The sequence below is a fragment of the Castor canadensis genome, chromosome 11, assembly GCF_047511655.1.
Source record: "Castor canadensis chromosome 11, mCasCan1.hap1v2, whole genome shotgun sequence".
Lineage (NCBI taxonomy): Eukaryota > Metazoa > Chordata > Mammalia > Rodentia > Castoridae > Castor > Castor canadensis.
Window position 1 is genome coordinate 106,519,189 of NC_133396.1, and position 12,884 is coordinate 106,532,072.

The window sequence follows — 12,884 nt, forward strand, 5'->3', positions numbered from 1 at the left end:
ATTGCAGACATGAGCCATTGTGCTCAGCAGTACAATGATCCTCTCTGATCTTTTCTGCTCACATTTTTAGCTCTCTAACTCCCTTCCATGGGCTGGAGTCCTCAAAGCCTGCCACTACACCGCCCTCCTAAAACCCTCCAGCTCTGCCCTTTCTCCACTCTGCATTCTCCCTGACTCCCAGCCTCAATGTCCCTGCTGTCTTCTTCAAATAGCCATCACCCTGACTTGTGAGACACCTCTCAGCATTCCCAACATCTAGTTCTCATTATCAGCATCCCACTCTCTTGAACAAAACTGCACACACCTTTCATGTACTCTTCCAGCCTCAGCTGATAACCCTGATTCTGATTTCACTGAGAAAAGAGAAGCAACCAAAAGGGAATTTCCACCTTCTCGATGTGTCCAGAATCACCCCTCTTCGTAGACCTGTCCTTGTGCCCAGTATCTTCCCTTGCACCTTCTCAAGGCCTCTGCTGCTGAGCAGTCTCCTCTCTCTTGCATCAGTTCTCCTTTCCACTGGACCAGCATGCAAATGAGCTCTACTAGCTCTCTTCTTAATACTTGCATACACAGTGTCTTTGGCCTCATGTCCTCCACCTGTTACAACCATTCCGTACTCTCCGTCATCACTAACATCCTTATGGTCTATGTACTGTCTCTACCTCCTTCCATCCCTTCATGCAACAAATATTTATTACGTGCTTACTCTGCGCTGCAGTATGTTTTAGGCACAGCAAAAAGAGTAGGCAGAATATTTTTGGTCCAAGCTGCAGCCCAATTCTAGAATTACAGATAAAGCCAATTAAGATCTGGGAGGGGAAAGGAGAGGGAAAAGAGAAGAGATAAATAAAATCCCTCCCTTACTGGGCTTATCTTCTTTGAAGACAATCAATAAAGAATAAGTGAAGTAAGATGGTAAGTGATAAGATAAAGTAGGTGAGAATAGGTAGAGTGGGGGCTACAAGCTAGAGAGAAGAGCCAGGGAGGACGCTCCCATGAAAATAACCCCTGGAAACAGCATGGTAAGCAGAGGGCACAGCAGGGGCAAAGGCCCTACAGCAGGCTGGTAGTCCAACAAGGAGCCAGTGGGACTGCAGGGAAGTCAGAGAACAAGCAGGCACAGAGGAGCTGCTCATGCCCCATTCTTCCTGAGCAAAGGAAGCACTGGAGGCTCTGAGTAAAGGGTGCCAGGCTCTGCTGACCATTTTACAGGACCACTTCAGCCGCTGTGTTAAAATTAAACTAAAGGGGGAAATTAGGCAGAAGGCAAATAAGCTGACGCCAACAGCAGTCATCCAGGTGAGGTGACAGTGGCTTGAGAGCAGTAGGTGTGATGGGAAGTAGCTGGATTCTGGCTAGGGCTAACATCTTGTCACAAAACATCTCAAACATGCCCAGGAGTAGACAGTACGATGACCCCCCTGCAAGCCCCTCGCCAAGTGTCAACAACTGCCACTGTTCCGCCACAACTGCTTCACCTCTCTCTCCACCTCTTGCTTGTTGGTTGGTGTCTTACAGTAAATCCCAGGCACTGTGTCATTTCACCCTTACATTACATACTTCAGTGCACAACACAAAACAAAGAACTTCTTATGTTGACACATGCCATTAACAAACAAAGAAAATGAACAATAATATCTTCCTTTTTTCACAGTACTGGGTTTTAACTTAGGGCCTTATGACTGCTAGGCTGGTGCTCTACCCCTTTAGCCACATGGCCAGCCCTTTCTGCAATAGTTATATTTTGAATAGGGTTGCACATTTTTTGCCTGGCCTGGCCTGGAGCTTGACTCTCCTATTTATGCTCCCCACATAACTGGAAGGACAGATGCACACTAGAGCTTACTGGTTGAGATGACGTCTGGCTAACTTTCTGCCTGATCCTCAAACTGTGATCCTCCTGATCTCCATCTCCTAAGTAGCTGAATTATAGGTATGAGCCACCACACACAGTCTGAACAGTAAGTTATCATTAGGCAAATTTCACCAATTGTCTCAAAAATACCTTATGGTTGTTTTGTCCAAGTCAGGGTAAAAAACAGGTCTACTCATGATATCTGGTTATCACTTCTCTTAAGTCTCTCTGAAATATCTTTAAGCCTCTACCAGATCATCTACTTTAGTTTTTCCATGACTTTGACTTGTTGTGGAAACCATGTCAGCTATCCTACAGACAAGAGGCAGTACTTACCTACTCTCCTAGGTCCTGTATCTCCTTTAGACTAGAAATTAGCCATACAGCTTGATTAGCTATATATTTGTTTTGTTGCGTTTTGCTAGAATACTTTAGAGATGGCATGGTCATTTTCACACATCACTCAGGAGGTTACATCTGGTTGTCTCACTTTCAGTGATGCTGAAATTAATAAGCAAGTTCAGATGATGCCAACCTTTTCCCTCCACTGAGAAGCTATCCATCAATATCTTACCTAATGAATAAAATGTGCTCAGATAACTGCTGTTTCAAACAGGCATCTTGTTGTGGGTTTGCAAAATGGTTTTCCAATTCTATCATTTTTGTCTGCATTTTTGAGCTAGAATTCTTTTATAAATAACTTTCTCTTGGCCAGCTCAGGGGCTCACACCTGCAATCCCACATACTTGGAGGTAGAGATCTGGAGGACTGTGGCTTGAAGCCAGCCCTGGCAAAAAAGTTAACATGGCCCCATCTCAACAAACAAGCTGAGCATGGTGATTAACTCCTATAATGCCAGCTATGCAGGAGGCAGAGGTAGGACTGCAGTCTGAGGCCAGCCAAATCAAGAAGTGTAAGGCCCTATCTGGAAAAGTAGCTAAGACACAGAGACCTGGGAATGTGGCTTATGTGGCAGAGTACCTACTTAGCCAGAGGGAGGCCCTGAATTCAAACACTAGTACCACATACAAAAAGAAAGGCAGAGAAAGAGACAGAGAGAGAACTTTCATTTTACTAGGGTTTGTCCTGAAAATAAGGTATGATATTTATTCTTTTCCTTTAATTATCAAGATTTATATTAATATATTATCTTTGATATTCAATCATGACCAGTAGGTTTATTTCTCTTTCTTTAGGTATCACTACAAGTTATTATTTCTTTAAAATCATCAATTTAAGTTTTAATGAAATATAGCCAGCATTTTTCTTGGAGGAGGGACAGGAATGGGGTTTGAACTCAGGGATCTGCACTTGCAAAGCAGGCACCCTACCACTTGAGCCACACCTCCAGTACATTTTCCTCTCGTTATTTTGGACATGGGATCTCTGAAACTATTTGCATGGACTGGCTTTAAACCATGATCCTCCCCAATTTCGACTTCCCAAGAAGCTAGGGTTACAGGTGTGAGCCACCAGCACCTAGCTAACCAACATTTTTGATGCTCAATTTGTCCCATCTTTGGCCTGTGGGAGCTCCTCTTTTCTTGTTCCTGTGTGTTTTTCTTTGGAAACTTTCAAACATAAGTAAAAATATAGAAAACAGAACTGTAAATCCCTATCATCTATCATTCGGCCTCAATAATTCTCAACTCGTGACCATTCCCATTCCATCATATCCTCTCCCTACCACTAGGCTATTCTGAAATAAATCTCCATCACCACATTGCTTCACCTGCAAACATTTCAGCACATATCTCCAAGAAACACAACCTCCACCTCTAAATAAAGCCTCCTCTGTCCTGTCAATGGAACCACATCAGACTTTGATGGATTTCTGCCATAACAGCACCAGACCAAGCATCAGCCATTTCTCTAGAAGACCATGGTTTCCTTTAGGAGAGAAGAACACAAACTGGGTTGTTAAGCTCCACGGTGTTTCCATGGACAGAGTAGAAGATCAGTGTCTTTTAAAGAAAAAAAACAGTCATGCCATCCTATGGATTTCAATTCATATATACCAGAGTTTTTCCCAGACACTGGTGACTCCTATAATCCTAGTTACTGGGGAGGATGAGATCGGACGGATCAAGGCCAGTCCAGGTAAATACTTTGCGAAACCCCCATCTTTAAAATAACCAGAGCAAAATGGACTGGAGGTGTAGCTCAAGCACTACAGTGCCTGCTTTGCAAACATGAATCCCTGAGCCCAAACCTCAGTCTCACCAAAAAAAAAAAAAAAAAAAATTTTCACATAGTTTTATTTAACTTTTAGTTCCCAGTATCTTCTTTAATTATTCTGAACAATACTGGTGGTTACCATCCATCTATTTTTTTAATTCTATATTATAAGAGAACTGGAACAAACATCTAGGCAAAAAATTGTACACTAATAATCCTATCAGCATTACTCGTAATAGTCAAAAAGTAGAAATAACCTAAAAATGTCCACTAACTGATGAAAGAACAAACAAAATGTATTTTATCCATAAGAAGTACTATTCATAAACAGGAATGAAGTACTAAAACACATTATTACATAAGCCCTTAAAACATTACACTAACTGAAATGAAACACAAAATTCTACATATTGTTGATTCTACTTATATGAAATGAAGGGGAAGAATAACCGCTAATGGGAACAGTTTATTTGGGGGGGTAATGAAAATGTTCTGAACTATGAGGTAAAACTGGTGAAAACACTAAAAAAACCACTGAAGTAGACATTTTAATGGTACCTGGTATATTTGGTGGCATGTGAACTTTATCTCAAAAAGGAGTATTAGTACAGTAAAAAGATTTTTAAACACTGGCTACCATTACTGCTGTAACAAGTCATCCTTCAACTCTAGTCCAAGATTCATGTACTCTACCAGCTGCAGACTGTTTTGTTAGTTTGCAAGTAGGGTAAAGTCTCAGACACTTCACAGTTCTTAACAGGGAATTAAAATGCTATAATCACAAAGTTCACTTTATGTCCCACTTCTTTAAGTACAGATCAGGTCTTTCCTACACCTGTGAGGATAGTCTGAATTCATGAGTTGAAGAAAGCACCATGGGGAAGGTGGCTGCTCTCCATGAAGAAAACAGAGACCAGTGCCTCCCCCTCCACCACAGTGCAGGACATCATGGCTGAGCAAGCCCTAGGTGCTACACTCTGAAATGAGCTCTGCAGGAGCTCCTCTGCTCACTTCTCTCGAAAGTAACAGGCTGTCCCAGTCTACCAAGATGGGGAAGGGGAACCAGCCGTAATACTCTCTTCTACCAGGTGCTAAGACACCCCCCAAAAAGCCCCCTTGATTATGACTGAATTTACTGAGTCAAGAGGAATTACTTAGTTCTCCGTACACCAATGCCATTTTCTTCTCTCTATGTCAAGTAAAACATAATAGGTCCATCTGCTGTGATGATGAGTTATTTCCATTTCTTATCAGTTTTGTGGTTTGGTATAAGGCAAAGAACATGGGAGAATTGGACCTGGATTCAACTCTTGGCTGACCACTCACTTGGTTTTTGTTGTTGGCCCAGAGATTTGACTTCTCAGAGCCTTGGGTGCCTCATCCCCAAAATGGGGATACCACCTACCACCCAGAATCCGAACAGCAGTTTACTAAGGGAAACATTTAGTCTATATCCTGGACTATGCCTGATAGAGAAAGTATAGCAAGTGGTGTAAAGAAATAAAAAGCAACTTGGACAGAGAAGACTGTAACTGTTTAATAACATCTGACACACAGTAGGAGGTTGCCATGCTTTGTTTCTTAAACACTCATGTGTTAGAAGCTTGGTATGCGATACAATGGTATTGAGAAGTGGTGGAACTTTTAAGATGAGGGGCTTAGAGAGAAATAATTAGGTCGGCAGGAATTAATGCCCCTCTCAAAGCAGTTAAGTTAGGGTTGTCATAAAGTAAGGCCACCCCATGCTTTGGGCTCACTACAGTCATGCACGATTCTGCCGCATATCATCCACCAAGTTATGACATAGCTGAGGCCCCTGGACAGATGTAGTCACCCTACCTTGGACTTCTCAGCGTCCAAATTGTGAGTCAAAATGAAAACCTCTTCCTTGTAAAGTACCCAGTCTCTAGTATTTCATTATAGCAACACAAAATGGTCTTAAGACAGGGCTCCACAAAGGTTAGCTTCTCTCATCCTTCTTCCAAGATTAAGCAACTTGAGTGCAAGGACTAGGTTATTTATTTTTGTGCATGCTGAAGCTTGGACACAATATTTTGCATGTAACAGATGTGGAAAAAGGAGCTTAAGGATGCTTCTTCAACAGATTGCACTTTCATTTTCCTTTCATCGTACTTCAAACGCACTTAGTACAGAATTTAAGTACTCATATTGTCCTTTTGGGGTTTTGTTGTTGTTGTTGGACAGGGTCTCCTTATGTAGCCTAGCCTGGCCTCAAACTCACAATCCTCCTACTTCAGCCTCCCAAATGCTGGGATAATAGGTGTGAACCATATACCCAGATTTTCTATTCTATAATTATTTCAGGTTTGTTGGTCTCATCTCTCCAAATAGACAGTAAGATTCTTAAAGTAGAAAATACAACTTATTATGTTGTACTCTCGAAGTCCACTGACACAGCCCAGTGACCAAGCTGGTTCATTTCAAACACTCCATTATAGTGTTTGAGCTGAGATCAGACTGCTCCCTATGTCAAAGATCAACAGTTGAGCCCTAACAAGGCCCCTTCTCAAAAAGAAGCTATCTCACCTCAGGCCCTTTATCCAAAGTGACAAGCAGGCTAAACAACCATGCAGGTGGACTCAGATAAGCAAGGGACTATCCATTCAGGGCACAGTTTTTGATTTTGGTGTTGGAACTGGGAAAGTACAAGGCAAACTGTCACCATTGGTCACCCTGGCCACCAACTAGTAGGACTACATGCACCTTCATAACTCAGATGTCTTCAGAAACTGATTAGGTTACTAGCAGGTTAGTGAGGCATACTGGGAAAGGGAAGGAAGTAAGCAACAGTTATCATAGGGTACAAGGAATACCTCAGACACATCCAGTGGAAGATTGCCCACATACACCTCAGTCTCTCTCTTCTTCAGGCCTGAGAAGAAAAACAGAATTGAAAAAGCTGGACCACAGGTACAGCTCAGTGATAGTGCATTTGCCTGGCATGCATGAGGCCTGGGTTTAATCCCCGGCACCAGAGAAAAAGAAAGAGAAAAAGCAGGCATAAGGTTAGAGGATTTAGAGGAGTTGGAACAGGTGATAAGTGACTCATTTCCTCCAATGTTAAAATAAAATTTACACAGCCCCAGAAATCCCTCTTCTTAGTCCATACCAAAGGAAACAGAAACACCACCTCCTAGAGATAATTGCACTCCCATGTTTAAGGCAGTACTATTCACAATAGCCAAGGTAGGGGAAAAAACCAGGTGTCCATTAATGAATGAATGGATAAACACTCTCCTTCCTTCCTCCCTCTTTCCGTCTCCTTCTCTCTCTCACGCACACACACATACATACACAGATATTATTCTGCCTTAAGAAAAGGAGGTGAGAGAGGGCTAGTGGAGTAGCTCAAGTGGTAGAGTACCTGCCTAGTAAGCGTGAGGTCCTGAATTCAAACCCCAGTACGGTCAAAAAAAAAAAGATTCAAGAAAAATGGGTGATCATACCATTTGCCACAACATGGATGGACCTGGAGAACATTATGCTAAGTGAAATAAACCAGGCATAGAAAGAAAACTATTTCATGATCTCGCTTACATGGGAGATCAAAGGTCAAAGATATAGAGAACAAAACAGTGGCGACCAGGGTCAGGGTTTAGGGGAAGGAGGTCACAAGATACAAAGTAGTGGGGCTGGTGGAGGAGCTCAAGTAGTAGAGTACCTGCCTAATAAGCATGAAGCCCTGAGTTCAAACCCCAGTACTGGAAAAAAAAAAAAAAAAAAACCAACCATAAGGCTACTAAAGCAAAAAGGGCTGCGGACATAGCTTAAGTAGTACAGTGCCTGCCTAGCAAGTACCCTGAGTTCAAACCCCAGTGACAGTCACACACACACACAAAAAATATGCAAAGTAGCAAATGAGCAGAATGAACAAGTGGGAAGATGTATAGTACAACGTGGAGACTATAGTTCACAATAACATACTGACTTCAGAATTTTGGCTAAATGAGTACATCTGTTCTTGCCTCGGGGGTAGAAAATGGGTAACTGTGAAATGACACATACGTTAATGTGTTCCACTGCTGTTCACTATTTTACTACATATATCTTATAACGTTATATACCTTAAATATACACAATAAAATTTATCTTAAAAAAACATTTAAAGAAAAAAAGCATTTGCACACACGTAACCCCCACCTCTTCCCCTTAGAAACACTGAGTGGTGACACCTTGCTCAATCCCTCAGCAAATGCTCATCCATGTTCAGAGTAGTCCAGGCACAAGTGCTGGCCATGCATATTGCTGCCTCAAGGAAGGAGATCATGTTGCGGGGATAGAGTGACTTGGGGAATCCAGGCTATCAGTGAGGTACTAGAAAGTGCTTCAGGACCACTGGAATTGTACCTCCCTCAGTTACATCAAGCTGAGAGAGAGGGGGAAGGCTAAAGGGAATCCAGGCAGAGGGAAGAGCACATACAAGCGTATGGAAAGCCAAATAAACTAGGCCCACTGGGGAAACTGCATGGAGTCAGGAATGGCCGGATCACATGCTTTCTGGGGGTGGGTAAGTGATGAGATATGACCCTAGAGAGGCAGGCCAGGCCCAGTCATGACACTGAGGAAAGCTGTGCCATAGTGGAGATAGCTCATCCCACTGGCTGGGAGATGTGGGAGAAGGACTTAACCACAGAGGTGACATCAATTCTTCTGGGTGTTAGAAAGACCACTGTGGAGATGGTCAAGGGCAAGTAAGAACAAAACTGTGTGCAGCATGAACAGCCAGTACACACCATAGTGAGGCCTGCACCACAGCGGTGGCAAGGGAGGTACCACATGTAAAAGGAAGCGCAGGACTGACTGCAGGAAGGGCACAGTCCAGGCAGACTCCAAGTCTCACTCTTAAAACAGGTGCACTGGGCACAGTAACGGATCCAGATTACAGAGTACAGATCCCAGTACCAACACCCCAGGCTTACTCACCAGGGAATTTCTGCTCTTCCAACACTCTATTCCTCCCAAACAGTTTAGTAGAAGGTAGGAAGGCATGGCTGCTCCAGGACCTGTCAAACACAGGTGTTAGCACTGCAGCCCCCAAACCCAGACTCAGACAGAAGGGAGTACAGGCTGGGCATGAAAGAAAGTCTCTTCCTGACCAAGGACTTCCATTCCTCCTCCCAGAGTCAGCTTCCCAGCCAGGAAGCTCTCCCTGGGCCTTTTAATCATCCACAGCACATTTAAGGTTAGAGTCCTAAATGTGAGATGCTGAAGGATTCTTTAGCTCTGGACATTGTGAGACAGGAAGAAAAAGAGAAGGCTGGGATGGAGGGAGGGTTTCTTATCAGCAAAGGGAAGGGACTTACATGCTGCAGTTGCTGTCTTAACAAAACCTCCTGCAAAGCCAAGCAGTCACAGTTAGAAGTATGCCAGAGTATCACCATCACATAGCCACTCAATAGGTACTATGGTAGGCAGGATAACAGGCCCCCAACCCCCGCCATGCAAGTGGTCCACACCCTAATCCCCAAGATCTATGGATATATTAGGTTTTAAACCAAGGAGAATAAAGACTAGCAATCAGCTGACCTTAAAACAAATTCTCTGGATGGACCAATGTAATCACAGGGGTCTTGGAAAGTAGAAGAGAGGGTCAGAGAAAGATTCGAAGACAGAAGCAAGATTAAAGTGGAAGATGTAAAACGACTAGGACTCCACTACTGGTGCTGGCTTTGAAGACAGAGGAGTGGCCAACAGCCAAGGAATGTGGCTGGAAAAGGCAAAGAATGGGATTCAACCAAGAGCCTCCAGAAGGAATACAGTCTTACATCTTAATTTTAGCCCAGTGATACATACATCAGATTTCTGACCTACAGAACTGTAAGATAATATGTGTATTGTTTAAGCCACAATTTTGTGGTAACTTGTAACAGCAGCAAACAGAAAACTAACACAGGTCCCAGAAGCAACTTCAAACCCTCACACACTTCTGCACAGTGGCTGGCCTGTGAGAAAAGGGTCTGGGGAGCTAAGACAGATGCAGCTGTGTCCAGTGCAAGTGTTGTCTATAAGATGGGAATCAAAACACCTATATCACAGATTACAAGGGTGAAGTGAAATGTGGCACTTAGAGCTTTGTCATACATTAAGACCTTAATCAATGGTAGCCATTGTGCTTATTGTTATGGCTTTCACTGGCACCTTCCTACGACTGTACTGTGGAGTATTATCTTTTTGTTTGTTTTTGTGGTACTGGGGATCAAACCCAGGGTTAAGCACATGCTCTGCCAGAGTCACACCCCCAGCCTATCCTCCTATCATACAAATGGGAAAACCAAAGTTCAAGGACATCAGATGATTTGCTAAAAATTATAAAAGCAACTCAGGCCCATGACTCCAAAATCTTCATTCTATTCCTACAGATAAGACGGCTGTCAAAGTAGCACATATATATTAAAACATTAAATATTAAAACAAACAGCTTTCTCTAAATTGTTCCCAGCTGTGGGAGAAAACAACTCTTTTAACTGAAAATAAATCTAAATAAAACTAAAAGTGGTTAAGATAATTAAAAGGCTTAGAGATGGATGAATAAAACCCTAGAGGTTTATGGGCTGTAGAATGCTAGTTCCAATTCCTAGTAACTTCTTTTTTTTTTTTTTTTTGGATTACATTTCCCTTTATTTATTTATTTTTATTATTCATATGTGCATACAAGGCTTGGGTCATTTCTCCCCCCTGCCCCCACCCCCTCCCTTACCACCCACTCCGCCCCCTCCCTCTCCCACCCACCCCCTCAATACCCAGTAGAAACTATTTTGCTCTTATTTCTAATTTTGTTGTAGAGAGAGCATAAGCCATAATAGGAAGGAACAAGGATTTTTGCTGGTTGAGATAAGGATAGCTATACAGGGAGTTGACTCACATTAATTTCCTGTGCGTGTGTGTTACCTTCTAGGTTAATTCTTTTTGATCTCACCTTTTCTCTAGTTCCTGGTCCCCTTTTCCTATTGGCCTCAGTTGCTTTTAAGGTATCTGCTTTAGTTTCTCTGCGTTAAGGGCAACAAATGCTAGCTAATTTTTTAGGTGTCTTACCTATCCTCACCACTCCCTTGTGTGCTCTCGCACTTTTTTTCTAAAAGTATACATGGACTCCCAGAAGAGGGCAGGCACCAAGACCTCCCAGTAAAGGTCCAGTCAAAACCTTTCAAAGATGCATTTCCTGGCCTGCAGATGTTACAGTACACATTCTTACTCCCCAGTGAAACTCTAAGAAAGTGGCATTATTACGCCTTTTACACCTTAAGTTCTGGAGGCTCAGAGACGAATCTGTGCTACAAATGGAGAAGCCTGTCTTTTTCAGTCCCAACTGTATGACTCCAAAGTCCTCAACTTCCTTTGAATCTACTGTTTGGTCTGGAGAAGTATTTTATTTGTGCTTTTTAAAAGATGTAAAGAAGAAAAACTCATTCAAAAGTGGGCAAAGGATTTGATGGACATTTCTGCAAAAAATACCATATACAAGTGGCCAATAAGCACAGACAAGATGTTTCACATCTTTAGCCATAAGGGAATGCAAAAAATCTCACACCTGTAATCCTAGCTACTTGGGAGGCTGAGATCAGGAGGATCACAGTTGGAGGCCAGCCTGGGCAAATAGTTCCAGAGACACCCCCCCATCTCCAAAATAACTAGAGCAGGGCTGGTGGAGTGGCTCAAGCAATAGAGCGCCTGCCTAGCAAGCGTGAGGCCCTGAGTTCAAACCCCAGTGCTATCAAAAAAAATTACTAAAGCAAAATGGACTGGAGGTGTGGCTCAAACAGTAAAACGCCTGCTTGTCAAGTCTGAAACCTTGAAATCAAAAACCCCAGTGCCACCAAAAACAAACAAAACAATGTTCCCATTTCATACCCTCTAGAATGGCTATATAAGTTCCCCCCCCAAAAAAAAAAAAGACTAAAGCAAGTGTCCAGGATGTAAAGAATTAGGAACTCTCATGTTATTGGTTGTATAAAATGGTGCAACCACTTTGGAAAGAGTTTTTAAAAAGTTAAACAGTGAAGTACCCTGTGATCCAGCGGTTCCACTCCACCCAAGGATATATTCACAAATATTCTTAACAGCATTGTTTATAATAGCCAAAAGTGAAAATAATCCAAATGTGCATCATCAATGAACAAATAAAATGTGGTATACCCATACATTGGAATATTACTGGGAAATCCAAAAGGAATGACGTGCCAATGCATGCTACAAAGTGGATCAATCTCAAAAAGGATGCTAGGGAAAGAAGACAGAAACGAAAGACCAAATACTGCTATGATTCCAGTTACATGAAACTTCCAGAACAGACAAATGGGTAGAAACAGTAATTAACTCTGCTTAGGGTTAGCCTGAGGGAGAGGGGAATGTGGGTTGACTGCTAACGGACACTTTCTTAAATTTTATTATTTATTTTTATTTTATTTCATCGTTTTTACATTTACTCACTTGTATACATTGTTTGGGCCACCTCCCCCCTCCAAATGGACACTCGTGGGGTGGACATGTTTTAAAATTAGATTGTTGCAATTGTAAACATACTAAGTATATTAAAAACTCACTAGGCTCACAATTAAAATTTATGGTGTGTAAATGATAGCTCAACAGTGTTTTTTTATTTTATAAAGGCAACACTCATTTTCAAGTATGGTCAGTGTGGGCGGCATTACTTCCGCCTTTGAGCCTCACCACCCACCACCCACACGGTGAAGTCAAAGGTGGCGGGGACCCCGTTTGCACGGCTTGCATGAGGATTTAGAACGTGTTGCATAAGCCCCTGCAACACACTTAGTTTTTTAAAGGAAAGACTTGTTACATAAATTAAGTTTAAGCCTAGTTTTTTAAAGTAAAA

At 42.4% G+C, this 12,884-nt stretch overlaps 1 protein-coding gene across 1 annotated transcript in view; it reads right to left on the minus strand.

The window, feature by feature from the left end:
- Positions 1-12,803, minus strand: part of Tdrd10 (tudor domain containing 10) — a 35,454-nt gene extending 22,651 nt beyond the window's left edge. Inside the window, exons 1-2 of the mRNA XM_020166139.1 lie at positions 12,722-12,803; positions 6,868-6,926 (exon numbers count right to left, since the gene is read on the minus strand). Coding sequence (XP_020021728.1) covers positions 6,868-6,926; positions 12,722-12,803 — 141 coding nt within the window. The remainder of the gene's footprint in view (positions 1-6,867; positions 6,927-12,721) is intronic.
- Between the last annotated feature and the right edge of the window lie 81 nt (positions 12,804-12,884).